This window comes from Cyclopterus lumpus, chromosome 22, assembly GCF_009769545.1.
Source record: "Cyclopterus lumpus isolate fCycLum1 chromosome 22, fCycLum1.pri, whole genome shotgun sequence".
Lineage (NCBI taxonomy): Eukaryota > Metazoa > Chordata > Actinopteri > Perciformes > Cyclopteridae > Cyclopterus > Cyclopterus lumpus.
The window spans coordinates 23,024,058-23,049,605 of NC_046987.1; the positions used below are offsets into that span (position 1 = coordinate 23,024,058).

The window sequence follows — 25,548 nt, forward strand, 5'->3', positions numbered from 1 at the left end:
ATGAAGACATGAGGACATGAACACATGAGGACATGAACACATGGAGACATGAGGACATGAACACATGAAGACATGAACACATGAAGACATGAGGACATGAACACATGGAGACATGAACACATGAGGACATGAGGACATGAACACATGAGGACATGAACACATGGAGACATGAGGACATGAAGACATGAGGACATGAACACATGGAGACATGAGGACATGAACACATGAAGACATGAACACATGAAGACATGAACACATGAGGACATGAACACATGAACACATGGAGACATGAGGACATGAACACATGAAGACATGAACACATGAAGACATGAGGACATGAACACATGGAGACATGAACACATGGAGACATGAGGACATGAACACATGGAGACATGAACACATGAAGACATGAGGACATGAACACATGGAGACATGAACACATGAGGACATGACTAACATGTATAGAAACAAGGAAATGGATCAACACATTGTGTCAATAAAGAATTAATGTGGATTTCATGTTTCTTTAATTATTTAAGTCAACGGATGAACGGATGAGGAGTTTTATGTGGAACAGAGTGAAGCTCGATATGAAGAGGTATAAAATAACAAGTAAAAACAACAAGTAGAAGTACCGCTGTGGTACTTTATGTACTGCAACACATTTGTATATTTATACTTCATGTCTTCTGTAAACACAAATGTTCTGATTTGAATAAAACAAAGAGCTCGTCGTCAAGACTCCCCCCCCCCACGTGACGTGCTCCGAGCTGCAGATCAATAAATAATAAACAAAGATTAAATAAACTTCAGTATTGATCAGGAGGTTCTAGTGATCACCTCCATCTTCTGATCAATAACTTCAATCAGACGCCCCATTGCGCATGCGCCGTATCCCGCGCAATTGCCGCAAAAGACCTGCGCGCGCAGCCGATTGTTACAATTAAACAGGAGATTTAAATTAGTTTATGCCCGATTGTTCACGTGATCGATCCCATACGCGCTTCTGCCGACAAACGTTCCGTTCAGCCGTAAATCAGAGTTCACGGACGTAATCAAGTCGTGAAACATCGTGGCTGCAGCGTTGTTCGTGGGGGGGTCCCACTAAACCCGCATTGAACCGCACCCTCGTCCTGGTATCTGACGCCATGAACGGGGTCTCTCGGGTCCCCTTCCGAGGGCTCGTGCGGTGGTGAAGACGTCATGGCGGCCGCCGCTTTGAAAACGCGTCTCCCGGAGTTCACCGCCGGTTCTCCTCCGTGGGTGAAACTACCGGCTGCGTCCCGTTAACCGGATCATGAGCTCAACCGTACTGATCACGAGATAGCCGTTATTACGCTCGCGTCTCCCGGCGCAGGTTCACTAACACGTGTCAGGAAGCGAACTGTCATGGCGCCTGTCCTCAACGTCCGGGCGGTTCAAAGACTCCGCCGCCGGTCCGGAGACACGTCTCGAGCCGCAGACACCGTCCCGCTGCTTTCCTCGCGTAGATAACGGACCCGTAGGTCCTCCGGAGCCGCCGGGGCCGACTTTTGAAACCAGGTGGCGGCAGCAAGATGGCGTCTGAGTCTGCGCAGTAGCGAGATGACGTAACAGATCGAGGACACCGCATGCTCCCCCCCCACACTCAGTTAGAAAAGAGCCACGATGCCGACGGGGGTTTATACGACGGGAAACGGCCGGTACGGCTCGGATTAACGGTTCACCGTCGAAGTACTCGACATGTCCGCCCCGCAGAAGGTAATCCGTGTGCCGTAAATGGAGCACGTGGTCGCAGTGGGCCCACACGGGACTGGACCTGCAGGTTTACTGTTGCATGGGGCGGCCATTGCTGGGCTCAACATCAGGCCTGCTGGTCTCTGCTGGACCACTTTGGATCCGATGCATCTAGAGGTTTAACATTCCAGATGAAACTCAAATGGTTGGTTCTGATCTCTAGTTTTCCTCCAATAGCTCTAATTAGTGGTCCTGTGAGTTTGCATGTTGTTGGTAGAATGAGCACAGTTCTAATGGTAATAAAGTCTACTACTTAAATCAAACTAATGAACAGAATTTTAAAAGGATATTGTTGTTGAAGAGCATCGCTGAGCAGGTAACAACTGTTACTCACCTGCTGAAGGTAGCCAGCAGTTTCCTGCACGAGAGGCTGGTCCAGTACAAGGTGTGTGTTCACGGTTATGAGGGTCAGGGTTGAAAGAGATGTGAGGCTGCGATACAAAGCTGCATTTTCTACTGACCACCAGGGGGCGACTCCTCTGGTTGTATAGAAGTCTATGCTTCATGTGTTAAAGCTGCATTCTCTCTACTGACCACCAGGGGTGACTCCTCTGGTTGTATAGAAGGCTATGCTTCATGTGTTAAAGCTGCATTCTCTCTCCTGACCACCAGGGGGCGACTCCTCTGGTTGTATAGAAGTCTATGCTTCATGTGTTAAAGCTGCATTCTCTCTACTGACCACCAGGGGGCGACTCCTCTGGTTGTATAGAAGTCTATGCTTCATGTGTTAAAGCTGCATTCTCTCTACTGACCACCAGGGGGCGACTCCTCTGGTTGTATAGAAGAGCCACTGTATGACTAATGTACTAATAAGAAGACTCCACTTTTATGTTCTATAAAGTTGCCAGTTCAAGATTTACATCACACCTCGTCTAACGTTTCATGGGTGATGATGATGAACTATAAGTCGCTGTAACAGCGTCTTGTATTCAGAGTCTATAAGACGTGGACGTGGTCATGGGGACGTGACCCTTTGGTTTGTAGATGGATTTTTTGACTTTTGATTTTTAATGCAACCAGTAAACAGGAAGTGACCATATCTGGACTGAGAGAACCCATATACGTCTCTGGTGTCGACCTGTCAATCACCTTGTAGCCCCGCCCTAAAGCATCCCCTGCTTTATGGTCTGTTTGACTCTAAATGACCATAATTTACTAAATGAACATCACGCTGTATTGAAGAAGACTTGAAACTAGAGATTGAGACCAAAAACTAATGTTTACAATGTTTACTGAGGGAATAAATCAAGAGAGAAGTAGTCTCCTCATGTGAATTGTGTTTTTCATGGGGAAAACACTATAAATTACTATAACAAAGTAAAAGTATAACATTTAGTATCTTTGATGGTTTACTGACTTCAGAGCGTCTGGATTCTTGTAGATCAGTTGCTATAATCAAATGACAATATGGATCTGTTTCTGCCAATATGGATTATCAATGATCGGCAATTGGTATCGAATGCAATAAATAACGTGATTTCTAAAAGTTATATATATATATATATATATATATATATATTTTTTTTTTCTTTTGGGCTGATTTTTATTGTTATGAACCGTTGTACCTCGTCAAAGTCCTTTTTTAATGTGCAACGTATTTGACCAATACACGATTCTGATCCGTTGCACCACTCGTATTCATGCATTCAGCATACAAACATTACTTAATTTTTTTTCTTTCACTTGCTTCATGTCGTCTTCACTGTCTTGTAGAAAACACAAGCCGACCAATCACAGCTCTCGATGTCATAATGAGGTATCTCTCCAGCTGGGGAGGAGTTTGTAGTTTTGTTATCGTGAAGGTGGTCATGTGCACAACCCTATGATGTGACTGGCCTCTTGTCCCTAAATGTTGAAGAACTTTGAATAACAACATGACCGTTTTTTCCTCCTTTTTAATGATGTGCACAATGTTAAATTAATGAAGTTGTCTCATTTTTGTGTTTCAGGATGCTGTTGAACCGTTGTACCGATGTTTAAAAAGCGGGACCCTCCTGCCCTTTATATCTGTGGAGCCTGTTCATGGCTTCTAAGAAGAAGCAGAAAGGAATGGTGTTCCATCAGGACGGGGCCACCGGCCCTGCAGTCGCACCTGCTGCCGATCATCCACCTGCAAGTTTTGCTGTTCCCAAACCAGGGAATGCGAGCGAAGGCGGGATGGAAGAAAACACCAGTGTAACCAAAGAAGAGGCTGATATGATGGGTAAACCCAATAGGTACCCATCAAAAGAATCCATCAGGACTTCTGATGGACTTCCTACAGGGAAACATGCCGCCGGTTCAAACCCTCAGTCGGACAACCTGTCACCTGACAGCACCTGCAAAGGCATCAAAGTGTCGCTGGACAACAACAGCATGTGGAACGAGTTCTTTAGATGCAAAACGGAGATGATTTTGACTAAACATGGAAGCAGGATGTTCCCCTACTGTCGTTTTCGCATCTCCGGCTTGCAGCCATCTAGGAAGTACTTTTTGTTCATGGACATTCAGCCGTTGGACAACAGTCGACACAAGTGGACCGGTAAGAGTTGGCAAGTTGCTGGAAAGGCAGAAGTTCACGTAAAGAGTCAACCATTCACTCATCCAGAGTCGCCATCAACTGGTCAACACTGGATGCAGAATCCAGTGTCCTTTTACAAACTGAAGCTCACAAACAGCATCTTGGATCAAGAGGGGAACGCCGTCCTGCATCCGATGCACCGCTACTTGCCACGACTGCACGTGGTCCAAACTGACAAAGCTGCTAAAGACTTAAAGCTGAACGGTCCCAGTGTTGTCACATTCACTTTCCCCCAGACAGAGTTTATAGCAGTCACTGCTTACCTGAACTCCCGGTTCTCTCAGCTCAAAGTCGACTGCAACCCGTTTGCTAAAGGGCTTAAGGAGGAGGGCTCTGGTTCTTGTGGCCTAAAGCTAAAATTGATTTCTGGCAAAGACGGAGGCACAACCGCCAACGAGCAACATCCTGTGAAGAAGAGCCTGAAGTCTTTGCTTGCAAACCATAAACCTAGAAGCTCCAAAGCCGTGGACACAAAGCCTTCGGGGTCAGGTGGCCTGCAGAAGAACTCCACTCCAAACGAAGACCAAGCCGCTGCCAAATTCTCTGGGGAAAGTTTGTGGTAAGAGTTCAGCTTTGACAAGGAAGATGGCATGCTCTTCTTTCAAATTCTTTGCACCAAATATCACGTTTGCAAGAAAGTACAAGAATGAAGACTAACATTTAAAGTCCATGGCCAGATTTGGGAACATATTGAAGTGTTGTATCTTGTCTTTGCACGAGGAGTTTGTTTCTTTTCCTCTCTGCAAGATTCAGTACGTCTCAACAGATGGTCTGTGGTACGATTTAAAACACTATCCAGTTAACCATGTCACAAGTTGATACTTTTCCTATAGCACTACTTTGATTCGATGCAATTCATTTTACCTCCATTCATAGAATTCTCATGACGGAGTATTTCCTTGACCATTATTTACTCTTTTTTTTTTGTTATTGACTGACAACAGGCTTTAACCTCAACTGTGTGATGGAATATTATGGACTAGTGACAAGGTGTCCAACATCGTGAAACTAGTCCTAAAACCAGGAATAAGTCAGCATTTTACAGTTCTGGTTCCCTCGTCTGGAAGTCGGTATGTTTTTATGAATGAGTGTTTTGTCAGAAGTCTAAAATTAGGTCTTGTATGCAATAATCTAAAATGGAACCAGGGCGTTGTATATTTAGTAAATCATATAGATTTAATAAACCTCTTTCACTGCATCTACTGGCAACAGTCCAAAACGAGACAGTGCTTATCAGAGTCCTTGGGTCCAGACATTTCTCTGAGCAATTATTTTAGCCACCTTCCTTTTTGCTAATTTGTGTTTATTGGGTTGCTTTTTTTGCTATAAATTCCATAAACAGTTGTACACCTATTTTTCATTCATTCACTTATTTTTCATCAAAATATAGACCAGAAAGATGTCTGCTCGTCATCTCAGCTGGTTATGTTTTAAAATTGGGAGCAAACTTGGAAAGATACCGACTTGGTACATTCCGCATGTCAACATCACCTGGCCGCTTGGATTAAGTCAGGAAACAACATTCACTATTCTAGAGTATTAAAATGGAAGGTGTTTCTCATATAACCATCATAACTCTCTGCACCGCAGTGGAAACAGTTGTGAATTAAAACTATCCATAAAAACTTTGCACGATGATGTTTTCTTTTTGCATGTACTCACTATCTCACCTGTACAACCTGCAGTTTATAGGTGTGTTTAGTGTTGAACGCTTTTAAAAAAAAATCCTATTCCCACTCCAATTTAGTCTTTCCACACATCGATTCTATTTCATCCTTCCTGACCGCCAGAGGCGGTGCTTAGCACTGGATATCTTCCGTCTCGCGCACACGAGAAATCACCTGTGACCTCAGATGACCCCAGCCGGGTATAAGTTCTGGTGTGATTCTGAGATCAGTCCTTTTTTATCTTGTCGCTACGCATGCTAACTACTATGTTAGCATCAGCTAAAGCTGAACTTATATACCTTTGCAGAGAGGGCTTAACAGCCTTTGCCTGGGCACCAGGGGCCACAGGCACAGGACAGTAGGTGTCACAGTGGTGCTTTCTTGCGCTATCCCCGTAGAGGGTGAGAGCATACCTGTCAGAGGGTATCCCCATGGGCGTGGTTCCACCCCGCCGGGAGGTCGACACAACAGACTCCTGCCTCTCAGGGTGGGGCACAGTGTGGCAGAACAGGACTTCCCAGGGACAGTTCTATTCTCAATGTTCTGGAGCCACAGGCCGTGCACCTAGCGCTCAAACAGTTCCAGCCATACTTGAAGGAAATATGTTTGATCAGACAACACCTCAACTGCGTTTTCACATGAACCTCCAGCAGGGGACTAGGTCTGCAGAGCTGCTACGGGTGTCCCGTGCCTTCTGACTTGGGCAGCCCCTTGCCTGACCAGTTTTCGGGCGATGTATCGACCAGGAAAACGGAACCAGGGTGCAGATTCCCTCTCCCGTCACAAGCCTCCATCGGGGAATTAGCGGCTTCATCCAGAGGTGGTGCATAGCATCTGGGGCCTCTTCGGCAGGCCAGAGGTGGATCTCTTGCCTAAGAGCAGAGATGTTGGCCCACTGCCCCCACTGGTTCTCCTTGAGGGAGAGTACCGGTCCTCTTGGTCAAGATGCCCTGGCTCACACGTGGCCAGAGAGTCTTCTTTATGGGGGGCCTGACCGGCTGCAGAGCGGCTGCACAGAACCAGGCGGAAGGACTATTCTGAATACCAGTGCCATCTACCCTCAGTTACTGCATCCCCCGAGCCCCCTGAAGGTTCCTCCATGGGACATGTCCGTGGTACTGGAAACCCTATGCTCGCCTCCCCTTGAACCCTTGGGAGAGTGGTGATGGCTGTATGCAAATACTGTTTTCATTCTTGCCATCACCTTGGCAGAGCAAGTAGGCAAGCTACACGCCCTGTCGTTGAGTGAGTCATGTCTGAGGTGGAACTCAGATGGCTCTGGCGTCACACTGTGGCCTAATGCTGTGTTTGTCCCAAAGGTGCTGGCACAACTTTATTGTTATTAAGACTCGACCTGCGTGTGCGAGAGATATAAGATATCCAGTGCGGTCCAGTGTATTTGCATAACATTAAGTATTAGGGAGGTGCCAAGAGGCCTGTACCTTAGTTACAACACCAAACATTAGTCTGATGCATTGAGCTTTGTTGTGATTGGCTCATGTAGGTGTATTTGTTGACTTTGTCGAGCAATCATTGAGATGTCACTAATGTGATGTTTTCATTTGTCTGTTTTCCTTCACCAGTAATTCACCTCCTGTTCAGAAGTTATTTTCTGAACTCATTCGGGAGGCTCACGTTTCACTGCATCGATGCAACCTGGACCAGCTCGGCATCAATAATAGATCTGAGCAAAGCAACACTAGGAGCACCTCTTTGAAAAGCAATGAACAAGATGATCCCAGAAGCAAAGAGGAAACTGTTCCGAAGAGGAAAGCCAGGGTCGATAATGACCCTTTGAATTTATTGAACACCAAAGACAATGTCAGGACGGATTGTTCTCAGGTCAGTGATGATGTAGCTGCTCCAGCAGGGTCCCAGTTCTCCTCTGTGGATTTAGACCACCAACATAAGCCTCAAGCTCCATCAGAGGTGAAGGTAAAGCAGCCAAAACGACCTCTGCCTCTGCCGGCCCTCGCTCTGTTTCTGAAGCAGCATTCATCAAAATTTAAAATGGCCAAGAAGAAGCTGGACTCTCCTTTGCCGGCACTCACATCTGAGTGTCGGTCTGATTCACAGAGTCCTGCTGCTGCTCCCGAATGTCCACCTTCTGATGACGGCAGTAAAGCAACTCGTCCCCCGAAGGACCTCACAGGTGATATCAGAAAGTCCCAAACCCTGGCCTCTGGACCAACTGGGGCACGACTTCATCCAGATGAAGTAGTTTTGAATGTTACAGGACCAGCAGCTGAAACTGCCGATAAGACTTCCAGTCCATCGAGTCCAGATGCTGTTTCCACTACAGACCCAGAAGGACTAAGACTGGATGATTTTTTGACTTGTGATTCAGTTGCTGAAAGCAGAGGCCCAGAACTGGCGGTACCAGGTGGTACGAGAGTGTTACCCCACTCGGATCAGTCATTGTGTATCCTTGACACCTCTTTATCCACCGTTCCCTCGTCTCTTGCCGTGTCTCCCATTTTGTTGTCACCGCTCAACACAGTGTTACCTGCTCCAAACTACACACTACCTTCAGACTCGCCGAGGTCTGACTCTCTTCTCCCAGACCCTGAGTGTTCCTCATTTGGCTTTGAGCCTTTGTCTGCTGCCAGCTCTCCTGAGCCGTTACCTTCCCTTCCTTTGTCTTTCGCTCTAGAGCTCGACTCCACTCCATCTGAATCGACTCCAAACGCAGTATCTCCTGAAGAGTTGCATCCCAGTGAAGATTTGTCTGTGTTCAAATGGCACACAGTGTTACCTCCACTTGAGCCGTATGTAGACCCTTCATTCACAACATTTCAGCCCACACCGCAGACTCTTCCTTTAGAGTCTGTGACGTCACCTCTGCTTCCTCTTCAGACTCTGTCCCCCTCTGTACTACAGACTCTTGACTCCTCCACCTCCACGCCGCCCCCTGATCCGGCTCCATCATTTCAAGACAATGAACCGCCGCTGCCCTTCCCTGCTGAACTGTCCCCCCTTGCACTCCAGATGGCGCTGTCTCCGACCTTTTCTTCATTAGACGGAGACGGATTGTCCCCCACGCCTTCAATCGCCGACCTTGTGCACTTTTTCTCCACCAATGATGATCTTGGGATGGGGGTGGAGTTTTCAAACACGGAGGCGGTGGCTGTTCCCTGCCCACCTCCAAGTACAGTGGAAGCCAATGCACAGGAGCCTTCACAGCAGGTGTCACTATTCCCAGCCAACAAACCTTGCAGGCACAAGAAGTCCCGGCGGCGAAAGCTTGCCGATCAGGAGGATAAGAAGATGGATGCCTCCACCTACACAAGAATGCAGCCCAACCTGGAGGAGGTGGAGGAGCAGTTATTTATCTCATTCACATCAAAGGTAAGACCAAATATTTTCATGTGATGCAACAAGGTGTAACCTCACCCCCTGGTCTGAGCCTAACTTCGCCCACTGATAGTTTAAACCACGTGTGTGTGTGTGTGTGCGTGCGTGTGTGTGTGTGTGTGTGTGTGTGTGTGTGTGTACTTGATGTATTCCCTCAGTAAACATTGTAAACATTAGTTTTTGGTCTCAATCTCTAGTTTCAAGTCTTCAATACAGCGTGATGTTCATTTAGTAAATTATGGTAATTTATAGTCAAACAGACCATAAAGCAGGGGATGCTTTAGGGCGGGGCTACAAAGTGATTGACAGGTCTCTGGGTGCATCCCAAGTCTTTTAATTGCATCCCTGTTTCCTTCACTTGTGCCTTAGTCCCTCCCATCAGGGATGCATGGAGAGACACAAGGAAACCATGCGAGAAGAGAGATGTTTTAAGGGAAATGAGACGTTGTTTCCTGTGAAGCGACGTCTGTTACTGATGACTGACAGCTGATCAGCTGTCAGTCATCTTTAACAGCTGGTTCTGGTCCGGACAGGACGTGTTTAGGGAACATTATCATAAAAATCTACTTAAAATATTGATAAAAATTATTGTATAATGTTTCCAGTTGATTTAATGGTGTTAAACTACTACTTATAATAATAATAATAATAATAATAATAAAAACACTTATCACTGTCAGAGTGGAGAGGTGTTCTCTGTAGTCTGTTAAACAAACTGCAGTGTATTTATGTGTGTGGTATTTCTAAGAGGTCTATTTATGCAGTGTATTTATGCACAGTGTGTGGTATTTATACTGTGTATTTATACACAGTGTGGTATTTATACTGTGTTCTGTGTCCTGCTTATACGCACAGGATCAATTTCTACCGGCGGAATGCTTTGTCTTATTAATTATTTGCGTCTGTTTTTATATTCTGATTGTGACATCATTATAAAAATAACGCAGAATATGATTATGGTTTCTCTTCAGCACTGGAATATTTTTTGTATGCTCAATGTTTCAGCTTAAACTTAAATTATAAACTCATGTAATGATGATCAATTATGTAAAAAGTGTTTCATCTCCATCTTTCTCTGACTTTAATTATATCCCTCATTTAAAGTTATTGAGAGAAATAACAGATCAAGAAAAGACAAATGTTCATAAATGAACATTGTTTGTGGTCCTTTTGTTGTTCAGACCTACAACAAAAATATATTTTAACCAGAAGGTGAATCAGAAAACAAATCTAATAACTTTAATCTGTGATTGCCTTCACTCTGGTATGAAACTCCAGTGATCAGCTTCAGCGTCCAATCAAATAACTGAACAGCGAGGGGGCGTGTCCAATCAAATAACTGATTAACAGCGAGGGGCCGTGTCCATCCTTATAACTGATAACCAATGAGGGGGCGTGTCCTATATTATAACTGATGACCAATGAGGGGGCGTGTCCAATATTATAACTGATGACCAATGAGGGGGCGTGTCGAGCGTTAAAACACATCCCCCCCTTCCTCCTCAGCAGATTAAGAGCTTTGGGACGGCCGTCAATATGGTGGAAACGACTATTAGGAGACTTGGGATGTTACCCTCTGTCTCTACGACGGACGTAATCCAAGATGGTGGATCTTGGATTACCACCTTTTAAATATTGGGTCAATGTTGGCAGGTAAAAATAAATGTCAGTTCACCTCCCACCATGGCAAATAGTCTTTCCTTCTATTAAGATATATTATTCGGAAAAAGCATTTCCTTAGTCAAAAGTAGTCCTGCATTGTTCTTCTGTCTGGGACCACTGACTGTTACAACGATGCATGGACATCCCCCACGAGGGACTAATAAAGGATCATCTTATGGAGAGGTTCAGGGACCTGCTGCCATTAAAAGAGATCTGTTGTAAGGTATGGATTGTGAGCCTCCAGGTGACACCAGTAGAGGTTTAGACTAACAATCTTGATGATGATATAATGTCGAACTCTAAATACATCAAATTAAAAAGCCAAGTTGTATTTCAGGAGGCCCTCAGACTTCACGTTGTGGACTTCTCTGATGGAACGGCCTCACAGCCTCAGACGACACCTGAAGGTCACCTGCAGCAAACACCTGAGAACGGTAACGGTACAGAACTATGATTCCCATGAATGGATTGAACATCAGTCAGACCCGTACAGAGATGGGTCCAGGACCTGTTTAGCTGAGATCACCAGAGAGGAGAGCTCCAAGTCGGTGTGATGTTGTCTTCGTCCCCAAATGGGTTTAGTGGATGAACACTGCGTTCACATGAAGAACACCTGGATGCTAACGACATCAACTCGTTTCTTGTCTTTGTTCTCCAGCAGAGACGGCAGAGGGCTCGGAGGAGACGATCGCTGCCTTTGAGAAGATCTTTCTGAGAGACTTGAAGCAGATGAGACACGGACAGGTGATCCACCCGGTGCTGCAGGAAGGTATGTCGGGTTGGAGAGAGCTTTCAAAACAAGAGCTTCTTTAGGCAAGGCAAGTTTATTTATAGAGCACAATTCATACACAACGCAATTCAAAGTGCTTTACAGCTACATCAAATTACAAAAAGGCAAATAAAATCATTCCATAAAAATAATAATATTTTAATTATATTAAAAGCGAAGAGTGCAGATAAAATACTTTCAGTTGTCAAATAGAACCGTTTTCAGCCTGGATTTAAACATTGTTGAGTTGAGGCCTGTCTCACATCTTCTGGAAGACGGTTCCACCGTGTTGAGTCCTGACTCTGGACCAGCAGGAGACCACTCCATGAGAAGGTTCCTCTGGCTCTAACATGTGAACCACTCCATGAGAAGGTTCTTATGGCTCTAACATGTGAACCACTCCATGAGAAGGTTCCTCTGGCTCTAACATGTGAACCACTCCATGAGAAGGTTCCTCTGGCTCTACCATGTGAACCACTCCATGAGAAGGTTCCTCTGGCTCTAACATGTGAACCACTCCATGAGAAGGTTCCTATGACTCTAACATGTGAACCACTCCATGAGAAGGTTCCTATGACTCTAACATGTGAACCACTCCATGAGAAGGTTCCTCTGGCTCTACCATGTGAACCACTCCATGAGAAGGTTCCTATGACTCTAACATGTGAACCACTCCATGAGAAGGTTCCTCTGGCTCTAACATGTGAACCACTCCATGAGAAGGTTCCTATGGCTCTACCATGTGAACCACTCCATGAGAAGGTTCCTATGGCTCTAACATGTGAACCACTCCATGAGAAGGTTCCTCTGGCTCTAACATGTGAACCACTCCATGAGAAGCTTCCTATAGCTCTAACATGTGAACCACTCCCTGAGCTTCTCAGAGCCCGAGATGGTTCCTATGGCTCTAACATGTGAACCACTCCATGAGAAGGTTCCTCTGGCTCTACCATGTGAACCACTCCATGAGAAGGTTCCTATAGCTCTAACATGTGAACCACTCCATGAGATGGTTCCTATGGCTCTAACATGTGAACCACTCCATGAGAAGGTTCCTATGACTCTAACATGTGAACCACTCCATGAGATGGTTCCTATGGCTCTAACATGTGAACCACTCCATGAGAAGGTTCCTATAGCTCTAACATGTGAACCACTCCATGAGAAGGTTCCTATGACTCTAACATGTGAACCACTCCATGAGAAGGTTCCTCTGACTCTAACATGTGAACCACTCCATGAGATGGTTCCTATGGCTCTAACATGTGAACCACTCCATGAGAAGGTTCCTATAGCTCTAACATGTGAACCACTCCATGAGAAGGTTCTTATGACTCTAACATGTGAACCACTCCATGAGAAGGTTCCTATGACTCTAACATGTGAACCACTCCATGAGATGGTTCCTATGGCTCTAACATGTGAACCACTCCATGAGAAGGTTCCTATAGCTCTAACATGTGAACCACTCCATGAGAAGGTTCCTCTGACTCTAACATGTGAACCACTCCATGAGATGGTTCCTATGGCTCTAACATGTGAACCACTCCATGAGAAGGTTCCTATAGCTCTAACATGTGAACCACTCCATGAGAAGGTTCCTATGACTCTAACATGTGAACCACTCCATGAGAAGGTTCCTATGACTCTAACATGTGAACCACTCCATGAGAAGGTTCCTATGACTCTAACATGTGAACCACTCCATGAGAAGGTTCCTATGACTCTAACATGTGAACCACTCCATGAGAAGGTTCCTATGGCTCTAACATGTGAACCACTCCATGAGAAGGTTCCTCTGGCTCTAACATGTGAACCACTCCATGAGAAGGTTCCTATGACTCTAACATGTGAACCACTCCATGAGAAGGTTCCTATGACTCTAACATGTGAACCACTCCATGAGAAGGTTCCTATGACTCTAACATGTGAACCACTCCATGAGAAGGTTCCTATGGCTCTAACATGTGAACCACTCCCTGAGCTTCTCAGAGCCCGAGATGGTTCATCTGGCTCTAACATGTGAACCACTCCATGAGATGGTTCCTATGGCTCTAACATGTGAACCACTCCATGAGAAGCTTCCTATGACTCTAACATGTGAACCACTCCATGAGAAGGTTCCTATGACTCTAACATGTGAACCACTCCATGAGAAGGTTCCTATGGCTCTAACATGTGAACCACTCCATGAGAAGGTTCCTATGACTCTAACATGTGAACCACTCCATGAGAAGGTTCCTATGGCTCTAACATGTGAACCACTCCATGAGAAGGTTCCTATAGCTCTAACATGTGAACCACTCCATGAGAAGGTTCCTATGGCTCTAACATGTGAACCACTCCATGAGAAGGTTCCTATAGCTCTAACATGTGAACCACTCCATGAGAAGGTTCCTATGGCTCTAACATGTGAACCACTCCATGAGAAGGTTCCTATAGCTCTAACATGTGAACCACTCCATGAGAAGGTTCCTATGACTCTACCATGTGAACCACTCCATGAGAAGGTTCCTATGACTCTAACATGTGAACCACTCCATGAGAAGGTTCCTATGGCTCTAACATGTGAACCACTCCATGAGAAGGTTCCTATAGCTCTAACATGTGAACCACTCCATGAGAAGGTTCCTATGGCTCTACCATGTGAACCACTCCATGAGAAGGTTCCTATAGCTCTAACATGTGAACCACTCCCTGAGCTTCTCAGAGCCCGAGATGGTTCCTCTGGCTCTAACATGTCACACATGTACGTTGGTGCTAGACCATGAAGAGATGTGTACACAAGCAGAGCTGTTTTAACGTCTATTCTCTGAGCAACAGGAAGCCAGTGCAGAGACCTGAGCACTGGACTAATATGGTGGTATTTCCTGGCTCTAGTCAGGACTGGAGCAGCAGCGTTCTGGATGTTCTGCAGCTGTCTTCCAGCTCGTTTAGAGCCCAGTGAGCAGGCCGTTACAGTAGTCTAACCTTCTGGAGACAAACGCATGGATTAGTCTCTCCAAGTCTGGTTTAGACACTATTCCTTTGATTTTGGCAATGTTTTTTAGATGGTAAAAAGCTGATGTTATTGATTTAATGTGGCTGTTCCCTAGATTTCTAACCTGATTTTTAGGTTTTAGAGAGAGTCTCAAGGTGACTGATAACACTTTCTCTTTGTTTCTGTGGGCCACAGACAATGATTTCAGTTTTGTCTGAGTTTAGCTGGAGAAAATAGTTTTGCATCCACACACTGATCTGTTCGATGCATATATATATATATATATATATATATATATATATATATATATATATATATATATATATATATATATATATATATATATATATATACATACATACATACACTGATCTGTTCGATGGATGCAGTGACAAAGTAAATCTACAGGCCCATATTCACCTGCCGTCAGTGACAAGTAGACCTGAGTGTCATCTGCATAGTTGTGGTAGGACACGTCATAGCTGCGTATTAGCTGGCCTAATGGAAGCCTGTATAGATTGAATAATAGGGGACCTAGGATTGACCCCTGGGGAACCCCACAGGTCAAAGCCATTTGGTCTGAGACACAGTTACCACAGTTAGTTTACTTATTTAACGCTGAAGGTTTACCTTCATTAATGTTTCAGTTTCGTCTTTCATTTGAATGTGCTTAGTTCATCTGTGTGTGTGTGTATATGTATGTGTGTATATATATATATATATATATATATATATATATATATATATATATATATATATATATATATATATATATACACACACACACATACAACATCTCTGTGACAGAGTTTATTAAAATCACTGAACAACTGCAGGAATCTCAGTCTTATAGAAACATGCAGCAACGTTTACCTTTACTGGAGTTACTCCGACCAAGCAAAGACTCACGGTTTCCTCTCTAAACGACAGACCTTAAACACAACACTAGTCATAGTCGCATTTGGTCAACGGTCTTTATTACTTTATTATATTCTAATTTAATCTAGATTCAATAAGAGAGAATGTCTTAAATGTTTTTTTCATAAAAAGATGAGCGACTGTTTTTCCCTGTTTCTCAGTTGGTCTGAAGATGAACCTGCTGGATCGGACTCTGGCCATAGACCTGCAGTACCTGGGAGTCCGCCTGCCCATCCCTCCTCCTGGAGTCCCTCTGGAGCCGCTGCCCCCGGAGCTGCCCCCACCTCAAGGTCACTACCCTCATACCAACCAGAGATGGAGGTCCTGCCTTTATAGACAGCTCCACTTCTTCAGGGTCTTTCACCATAAATACTCCTGAGAGTTTAGATGATCAACACCTAGACTGAGTGGTAACTTCCTGTTCTGTCTCCAGGTGCTTCTGCAGCGTTTGTGTCCAGAACAGGAAAAACCACTGATGTGACTCAGATCAAAGGATGGAGAGAGAAGTTCTCTCCAACCGAGGCTGCTGCATCCACGCCGACACCAGCCAACCCTGAAGGTGAGCTTTGAAACAATGACTTGATTCATCAAGAAAACTGACTGAACGACGCAAACAATGACTCCTTGTGTCCTTCGTCCTGCAGCTGGTCCCAGTTCAGATCTGCCAAAGAAGAACCTGTCTGCATTCTGCAGCGACATGCTAGACGAGTATCTGGAGAACGAAGGGAAGCTGATCGACCAGCAAGCATCCAGCTTCACCCAGCCACTTGTGGTGCCGGTGGTCTACGAGCTACCCACCAGGAGCACCAGCTACGTCCGTACCCTGGACAGAGTCCTAAAGAAGCAGCCTGCCAGCTCCCCCACCTCAGACCTCATATCTGGATTCATTCCCCCCTCCAAGAGACCCAAACTCACCCTCGGAGAGAACAAAACATTCAGGAGGCAGAGGGGTCAGAAACACAATAAACCCAGAGCAGGAATATATCCAGCACCTGCACTCAGTACAGCTGAATCAAACCTTAAACAACCTTCAGTCCAGAACCCGGAGAACACATCCGGCGTCACTGAACCACATAAATCAAAGAGACACCAGCTGAAAGACCAATTCGACCCCACTGAACCACTAACTCCATCTGCTCCACACAAGAAGAGGAGGAAGCTCAAACCCAAGACCTCGTCTCAGACCCTCAGCCCCTTCAAGCCCCCGCTCCCCCCGCCCGATGTCTCGCAGGACATGGCTCCGCTGGAGCCGGACTCTGAGATGGGTAATGTCAGGGGACCCATGATGACCCGGGCTCTGCTGAGACAGAAGGACCTGGAGGACGGCGTGTTGTGGGAGGGTCTACACCGGACCAGCATCACGAAGGAGAGGGCCACCATCGCTCTGACGTCACTCTTCACACTGAAGGTAAGAGATCAGACTTTCACTGATAGAAACACAATATCCTAATATCTTATTGAGTTCCTCTCGTTCCTCTGACTTCTTGTGACTGCGATGGCTCCTCTGACTCCCAACTATTCTGGTTCCTCTAACTCCTGACTCCTCTGGTTCCTCTAACTCCTGACTCCTCTGGTTCCTCTAACGCTTGTCTCCTCTGACTCCTCAGGTTCTTCTTGTTCATCTCAGTTCCTTGGTTCTTTTGGTTCCTCTAACTTATCTGGTTAGGGTTAACTCCAGACTCCTTCTGGTTCCTCTAACTCTTGACTTCTCTGGTTCCTCCTCAGGGTTTCGTCATAGAGAACCCCACCGCTCCCATCCAGCTGGTCCGGAGAGAAGCCCCACCCTGCCTGAATGAGTTCTGCAGACTGGGCTGCGTCTGCTCCAGCCTGTCCCATTGCTCCAGGATCAGCCACTGCGGCCGGCCTGCCTGCATGTTTGGCTGCAGCTGCCTCAAACAGAAGGTGGTCCTCCTCAAAAACCTGGACGGCTCCGACTCCAGCCCCTCCCAGCATGGACGCAACAAGAGGGGGAGGAGAAGGAGGAGGATGAAGATGGCCTACGGTAAGTTCTGTCTGCATCATTCCTGGAGTTCAATCATCCAATCAGAGAGCTTCTTTTCAGCTTTTTCAATTCAGTTTATTTTGTATCAGCCACAGCCAGGTCCAATGGACCCTATGAGAAGTAGCCCCGCAAGTAGCCCCGCATTTAGTGAGCGCAGCTCTCTAGTGGGGCAATATGGTACTACAAGCTCCTTAAGATATGATGGTGCATCACCAATCAAGGCTTTGTAGGTGAGGAGAAGAATTTTAAATGTGATTCTTGATTTTACAGGGAGCCAGTGCAGAGCAGCTAATACAGGAGTCATGTGATCTCTTTTCTTAGTTTTTGTGAGTACACGAGCTGCAGCATTCTGGATCAACTGGAGGGATTTAAGAGACTTATTAGAGCAGCCTGATAATAAGGAGTTGCAGTAATCTAGTCTGGAAGTAACAAACGCGTGAACCAGCTTTTCTGCATCTTTTTGAGACAAGATGTGCCTGATTTTTTAAATGTTACGTAGATGAAAAAATGCAATCCTTGAGATTTGCTTCACGTGGAGTTAAAGGACAAGTCTGGGTCAAAGATAACTAGAGATTCTTTACAGTGGTGTTGGATGCCAGGGCAATGCCATCTACAGAAACCACATCACCAGATAATTGATCTCTGAGGTGTTCAGGGTCCAGTAAAATCTTAGAGAGGAAGGGAAGGTTAGAGATCGGTCTGTAGTTGGCTTTGTGTTGAAGAGTTTGTTCCTGACTGCAGCCGCAGTCAGTGGCCGCTGAGGCTCATGGGAAATGTATTAATTACTAAAGAACAAGGTGTAGACCTGTTCTTTAGGAAAGGGAACCGTACATTACTTCTGTTCCAGGGGAGGTAACGGTTGACCTCTTCCTTTTAGAAGAGTTTGTAACGGTAATGACAGTTGCTTGGGGTGCCAGCTAGGTCGGTGCCTAACAATGTTTCTTCAGGGTTGGAGTCGTTATTTGTCCTTTAAAAAGTCAGGGCTCAAGTATAGAGGATAATAATCACACATATTGAACCCTCCAAGGTACATTTCCCAAAAGCAAAATATTTAGCGTTGGCCACCGAACAATTACACACCACAACAGAGTTCGGGAGTTAACAGGACAGATCGTGAGGTAGAGATTACAGATCGCTACAAGTTTATTATTAATAATAATAGTGCTTTCTTCCTGTTGTGCATCTTGTAGTCCTGAAGGAGGCGGACAGCGTTTCCCAGCCTGCCGAGCGGGTCCGGACTCTGTGGAAGAGGGTCATTGGAGACTCGGATCCAGAGCTGGTCCACGTACCTAAACCTGCAGCTGTGTCCTGCCCCTCTGTAAGAACTGTAAGTCATTATGAATACATGTTGATCATACATTTGACAACATATCATTTAATGTGTGTGTAAAGTATTGTTCATGCTGTATCACTTGTCTCAGGCAAGAGGAGAGGACGACAGCAGCTGTGCCAGAGTCCGACTTTATGTCGGGAAGAAGAAGAAGAAACGGACGAGGAAGGATCAGCCGGAGAGTCGTGATCATCCAGCGGTGAGTTATCTTCAGATCATTATGTTTATTTTTAATGTTTAGGCCTCTGTGAATGGAGGAAGGAGTCGTTTACAGGAACAAGAGGGGCTCTGTGATTGGAGGAAGGAGTCGTTTACAGGAACAAGAGGGGCTCTGTGATTGGAGGAAGGAGTCGTTTACAGGAACAAGAGGGGCTCTGTGATTGGAGGAAGGAGTCGTTTACAGGAACAAGAGGGGCTCTGTGATTGGAGGAAGGAGTCGTTTACAGGAACAAGAGGGGCTCTGTGATTGGAGGAAGGAGTCGTTTACAGGAACAAGAGGGGCTCTGATTGGAGGAAGGAGTCGTTTACAGGAACAAGAGGGGCTCTGATTGGAGGAAGGAGTCGTTTACAGGAACAAGAGGGGCTCTGTGATTGGAGGAAGGAGTTGTTTACAGGAACAAGAGGGGCTCTGTGATTGGAGGAAGGAGTTGTTTACAGGAACAAGAGGGGCTCTGTGATTGGAGGAAGGAGTTGTTTACAGGAACGAGAGGGGCTCTGTGATTGGAGGAAGGAGTTGTTTACAGGAACAAGAGGGGCTCTGTGATTGGAGGAAGGAGTTGTTTACAGGAACAAGAGGGGCTCTGTGATTGGAGGAAGGAGTTGTTTACAGGAACAAGAGGGGCTCTGTGATTGGAGGAAGGAGTTGTTTACAGGAACAAGAGGGGCTCTGTGATTGGAGGAAGGAGTTGTTTACAGGAACAAGAGGGGCTCTGTGAAACTGCTTAATGTGTTTTAACTGATATTCAGAATGTGACCTGATCTTTGTCCTCCAGGAGACGTCCAATGAGGTGAAGCCTAAAGATGTTCGGCTGAAGCCTTCGAGACAGAAGGTCACAAAAACCAAACCCTGCAGTCCTCCAGCAGGTGGGTTCACCTAAACCTCCTGACGTGTGGTGTAACGGACCATTATCGATCGCAGTGATCCTGGTCTAACTGCTAGTCCTGCTTCACTGCAGTGATCCAGTCTTGGTTTTAATGGTTCCGATTGAAAACGTATTGAGTTTGCTCCTCGGCAGGTGATCCGGATCAGCCCGCACCCTCCGACAGGCCTCCGAGTCGCCCGTCGGAGCCGAAGCCGTCAAAGCGTCTGACCATCATGGCCGAGTGCAAGTGGGTGAGCGACGGCGACCGCAACCTGGTGCTGAAGAAGCTGTGCGAGGCCATGGCTCAGGACCGGCTGGACCAACCCTTCTGGATCAAAGAGTATCTGGTCAGTCCCATCAGTCAGGTCCTGGAGGACGGCGCCACCGACCGCTGCATCCACTACAAGATGCACATCTCCAGACCCAAACTGGAGCGGGAGAGACCAGAGAAGCCAGAGAGACCAGAGAGACCAGAGAGACCAGAGAGACCAGAGAGACCAGAGAGACCAGTGAGACCAGAGAGACCAGAGAGACCAGTGAGACTGGAGAAGCCAGTGAGACGTCAAAGACACAGGAAAAGGAGGAAGCAGGTGGGTCTCATAACGTGGTGAACTGTGTTCAACTATATTAAAACTATATACATGTATATTTGACTGACCCTCCTTCCCATCGTAGGGATCCAGGTCACAGAACCTATACATTCAGATAAATGTGCTTTTATTGTGAATCTCTAAGCGTTGTCTGTCCTGAATGTCTCACTATGTTTATTTATGGTTTATGTTCTGAGATTAAATGAGCCTCAAACATGTCGTTACCCTTGTACAGCTGTCAGCCGGACTCGTTCGCAGCCTTTGGAGATGTTTTGAACGCACCCCGTGTCTTTGAACAGGAACCCCTGAACCAGGTGGTCGCGGAGGTGGAGCCTCCTCAAGAAGTGCAGCGGGAGGTAGAGGAGGAGGAGGACCCGGCACCTCCTGAGGACTGGCAGCGAGAGGTGGAAGAAGGTGACATCGAGGAGGAGGAGGAGGAGGAGATGAAGATGGTTTCAAAGAGGAAGATGAAGGTCAGCATGGCACTGCCATTCCTGACGGGAGTCTCTCCAGCCGGTTTCCTCTCAGCCAATAGGAAGCAGCCGGGAGGAACAGACCACCTGGTCCAGGTGAGAGTTCATGAATATTCATGACAGGATTGATACATTGTAATAATTTGATGTTCATCTTCCATCATCCGCTTCAAAGCCGCTTCGGTCTTCAGCCGACATCGTTCAGTGTTTACACTTCAGACACTTTGATCACTTTGATGACATTTCCACTACTTTCAGTAGTTTTATAACTTTCGTTATAATTCAGATTCCCATCTCGTTCAAGACCTCGTTCTGCTCCTGCATTTAAAACTCCTTCTAGTGCTCGAGGTAGCACTTCTTTTTCTTTAGGAACATTTCAATCTGAAGACTTGTTCTTGAAACAGGATGTTGAGAAGGTTCGTTGTGTTCCAGGTGAATGGGAAGCTCTATCCTCTGGCAAAGATCCAGCTGGGGAAGATGGGGGCGCTCCATCCGGCCAACCGTCTGGCAGCATATCTGACCGGCCGGGTGGGCTCCAACAGGAAGCCCCCTGGCTCCTCCCAACCTCCTCAGAACAGTTCAGGACCCTCCGCCCCCCCACCCAGACCTCAGCCGTCAGTCACAACGCCCCCCCGGCCTACAGGTAGACATGTGTCCCTTCATTTGACCTTCATCTGCCCTTCAGTGGGAGGAGACTCGTTGGGTAACTAGTCTGTCTCATAGTTACTAGTTAGTTATTAAGTTAGTCTTCAAAGGATACTAGTTAGTTAACTAACCAGTCTGTCTCCAGAGGGGACTAGTTACTAGCTAGTTGATGTTAAACTGTAGAGTCTGTGTGTTGCAGCAGTGAAGGGCGACCAATCTGAGGGGGCTGGGACCCAGACTGTCACGATCCGGGTGTTTCCAGGTCTGAAGGGAGGCGGCAGTCAGGTCAGAGTGGTACCTGCAGCTTCTGCTAGCTCCGCCCCCATTTCAGGTAATATTGAAGACCAGCTTCTTCAGATACTATTATTATTCTGAATAATTACAGAGCTTAACAAGTATAACAATGTAACCACTGTGATGTCATTAACGTGAGAGCAGTCAAAGTGTGGCCAGAGGAAGCGGACTCTATACTACAACACCTTGGACTCTCACACGGACCTGGACTCGTTTGCCTCCTCCGTTCTGGACTACACCAGTACCAACATTGATAGTGTCACCTCCATTAGACACATCGAGACGTTCCCGAATCAGAAGCCATGGATGAGCAGTGAGGTCCGCCTCCTAATGAAGGCCTATGACACGCTTTCAGGTCAGGTGATCTGCAGGACTACAGCTCATCCAGAGCCAACCTGAAGAGGGGCATCAAGAGGGCCAAGCACAGCCACCAGCTGAGGGTTGAGGAGTACTTCCACAACAACTCCGACCCTTGATGCATGTGGCAAGGCATCCAGGCCATTACGCCATACAAACCCTCCAACACCACCCACCCAGCTGAACAACTTTTATGCTCGCTTCGGCAGGGATAACCAGGAAGCGGCCATCATAACTGTGCCCCCTGCAGACCACCAGCCCCTCCCCCTCTCCCCCACGGATGTGTGAATTGCACTGAGCAGGATCAACATACGTAAGGCCGCGGGCCCCGACGGCGTCCCCGGACGTGCTCCAGGCCTGTGCTGGGCAGCTGACTGGGTCCTGACTGACATCGTCAACCTGTCACTGGCCCAAGCAGCTGTGCCAACCTGTATTGTACCTGTGCAATGACAATACAGTTGAATCTGAATCTCTTGTGTTGCTGGTTCTAGTCTTTGCATTGACTGTATGGTCGTGACCCTCTGGTGGATCATGGTTTCTGCTGGTTCTGGTGTGTTTCAGACTCTCAGGTGAGCAGCTCTGTGGCCTCACCTGTAAATTCATCTCCTAAAGGCTCCCATATGTTGATGCATCAGCTCCCATCTCCTCCCGGGAACCTCCCTCTGCCGGTTCGGGCTTCCTGCCCTCCCACCCCCACGTCCTCCACCGGTCAGAGGATGGTCCTGCAGCCGGTCCAGTCGAAGTCAGGCGTCCAGTACTACCGCAGACCAGACGGCAAACTGGTCCAACTGGTTCCAATCAGCCAGCTTAGATCAGTCAACCAGAACCTGGCTGTCCAGAGAGGTGAGTCTACGGGGCCGACCAATCGGTGACGTTCACTCAATTTAATGTTTTTTATTTGAATATTTATGTGACTCCTCCCCCTCTCTGACTCCTCCCCCTCAGTCCTCCCTGCTGCATCCCTTCAGACTCAAGTTGGTAACCAAACTCCAGCATCGACCACAGTGACCTCCATCCTTCCCTCGCCCCCCTCCCCCCTCCTGGGTTTCGTGCCTCAGACGGGGTCGTGCAGGGATCCCGTCATCGTGTTGTGTCCTAACGTTCACTCCGAGGTGCCGGCTCCCGGCTCCTTCACCCTTCTCCAGCCTCACCCCCCTGCCGCTCCCTCAATGAGCCTCGTCTCCCCCAAACCCTCCACGGGTGGGGGGGCTGAGCTCGGGGTCAAAGCGGTGACTGTGTCTGCGGCCCTCGCGGGTCCTGGTGGGGTGCTAGTCCAGACCCCTGCAGGGACCAGACCCCCACCGGAGCCGGCCAGTGACCTGGTGGACCTGGACATAATCTGTGTGGACGACGAGACGGAGCCCATCGCCACTGAGTGGGGGGGCGGGGCCAAACAGACATGGGATGGGGAGGAGCTGAAAGGAGGGAGCAGCGAGACGGACAACTCGTCAGACTTTGAGGACGAGCTGAACGTCGACAAGCACGTAAGAGGAAGTTTAACAGAAGTCTCCCTGGTTTCAGTCCCTCCAGATGTTCCTCTGCTCATGATCAGTGGTTCTCAAATCTATTTAATGACCAGATGATGCAGTTTGAACCTGAGATGGTAAAGAATATCAAACTAGTTAGAAATATTCCCTTTTACAGCCAATTATAAACCACAAAGTGCATCTTACGGACACGAGGTAATGCAACATAAATAACTATTCAGTAACTTCAGACTTTAAAAATACTCAACAGTGCTTTCATGCACAAACATGAAATAAAACAGTCTAGTGAGAAGTAGTTTAAAAAGCCTCCAAAGATGTAACTTATGGCCCACTCTCGGAATCTATGACAACCAACGTTACTATGGAAACAAGTCAGAGTTAATTAAACAAAAAGATTCAAGTATACATCATTAACTTTTCTTCTGATTACCTTAGTAGTAAATACTGAGAAACATGAAGCAGCACTCACTTCAACCTGAGGACCACTGACACAGACCTGATGGAGGATCTCATTACTCCTGACTGAGGTCTGTCTGGAGTTAGAGTAGACAAGGTCACACTAAGGTCATAGTAGTGAGGTCATCTGTGTTCCAGATGTTCCCTGTGTGTGTTCCAGATGATGTTCCCTCTGTGTTCCAGATGTTCCTTCTGTGTGTGTATGTGTGTTCCAGATGTTCTTTCTGTGTGTGTGTTCCAGATGTTCTCCCTGTGTGTGTGTGTGTGTGTGTGTTCCAGATGTTCCGTGTGTGTTTTCCAGATGTGTGTGTGTGTGTTCTAGATGTTCCCTGTGTGTGTGTGTGTGTGTGTGTTCCAGATGTTCCCTGTGTGTGTGTGTGTGTGTGTGTGTTTTCCAGATGTGTGTGTGTGTTCTAGATGTTCTCCCTGTGTGTGTGTGTGTTTTCCAGATGTGTGTGTGTGTTCTAGATGTTCTCCCTGTGTGTGTGTGTGTGTTTTCCAGATGTGTGTGTGTGTTCTAGATGTTCCCTGTGTGTGTGTGTGTTTTCCAGATGTGTGTGTGTGTTCTAGATGTTCTCCCTGTGTGTGTGTGTGTGTGTGTGTGTGTGTGTGTTCCAGATGTTCCCTGTGTGTGTGTTTTCCAGATGTGTGTGTGTGTGTGTGTTCTAGATGTTCTCCTGATGCTCATGTGTCTGTGTGCAGCGTCACATCCACAACGCGCTGGAGAAGCAGCGGCGGGTGAAGCTGCTTCAGCTGTTCAACGGTCTGAGGAGAGAAGTCGGTCTGAGGGAGGGGAAGACGTCCAAGATCTTCACGCTGAAGAAGGTCCGCCTCGGTCACGTTCCTCCCAGTGTTCACGGGTCACCGGTTCTGGTTACCAGCCCGTTAGTTGTGGTGTCTGTTTCAGGCGGTGCAGGTGATCCAGAACCTGAGGACGGCCGACTCCGATCTGGAGAAGAAGAAGAGGAGGCTGATGAAGAGGAGGGATGAGTACCTCAGCATCATCGCTCCGGCATCGGGTACGAAGACTGAACTGTAGAACTGATACGAGCCTCTTAATCAGTCACTGCACTGAGCTTCATTTGAGTGTTTTCACATTAAAAGCCCTGTCGCTGCAACATGACATGAAATCAGGAGAATGGTTTT

The 25,548-nt window shown here is 46.9% G+C and overlaps 1 protein-coding gene across 1 annotated transcript in view; it reads left to right on the forward strand.

The window, feature by feature from the left end:
* Positions 1-358: 358 nt before the first annotated feature.
* Positions 359-25,548, forward strand: part of mgaa (MAX dimerization protein MGA a) — a 33,640-nt gene continuing 8,450 nt past the window's right edge. Inside the window, exons 1-21 of the mRNA XM_034563595.1 lie at positions 359-1,921; positions 3,726-4,895; positions 7,587-9,351; positions 11,357-11,459; positions 11,678-11,788; positions 15,848-15,976; positions 16,120-16,245; positions 16,331-17,094; positions 17,412-17,688; positions 18,879-19,015; positions 19,110-19,217; positions 20,011-20,101; positions 20,254-20,593; positions 20,639-20,690; positions 20,990-21,259; positions 21,596-21,806; positions 22,008-22,139; positions 23,021-23,302; positions 23,405-23,943; positions 25,105-25,227; positions 25,310-25,421. Of these exons, the coding sequence (XP_034419486.1) occupies positions 3,799-4,895; positions 7,587-9,351; positions 11,357-11,459; positions 11,678-11,788; positions 15,848-15,976; positions 16,120-16,245; positions 16,331-17,094; positions 17,412-17,688; positions 18,879-19,015; positions 19,110-19,217; positions 20,011-20,101; positions 20,254-20,593; positions 20,639-20,690; positions 20,990-21,259; positions 21,596-21,806; positions 22,008-22,139; positions 23,021-23,302; positions 23,405-23,943; positions 25,105-25,227; positions 25,310-25,421 (6,769 nt within the window). The 5' untranslated portion in view covers positions 359-1,921; positions 3,726-3,798. The remainder of the gene's footprint in view (positions 1,922-3,725; positions 4,896-7,586; positions 9,352-11,356; positions 11,460-11,677; positions 11,789-15,847; positions 15,977-16,119; positions 16,246-16,330; positions 17,095-17,411; positions 17,689-18,878; positions 19,016-19,109; positions 19,218-20,010; positions 20,102-20,253; positions 20,594-20,638; positions 20,691-20,989; positions 21,260-21,595; positions 21,807-22,007; positions 22,140-23,020; positions 23,303-23,404; positions 23,944-25,104; positions 25,228-25,309; positions 25,422-25,548) is intronic.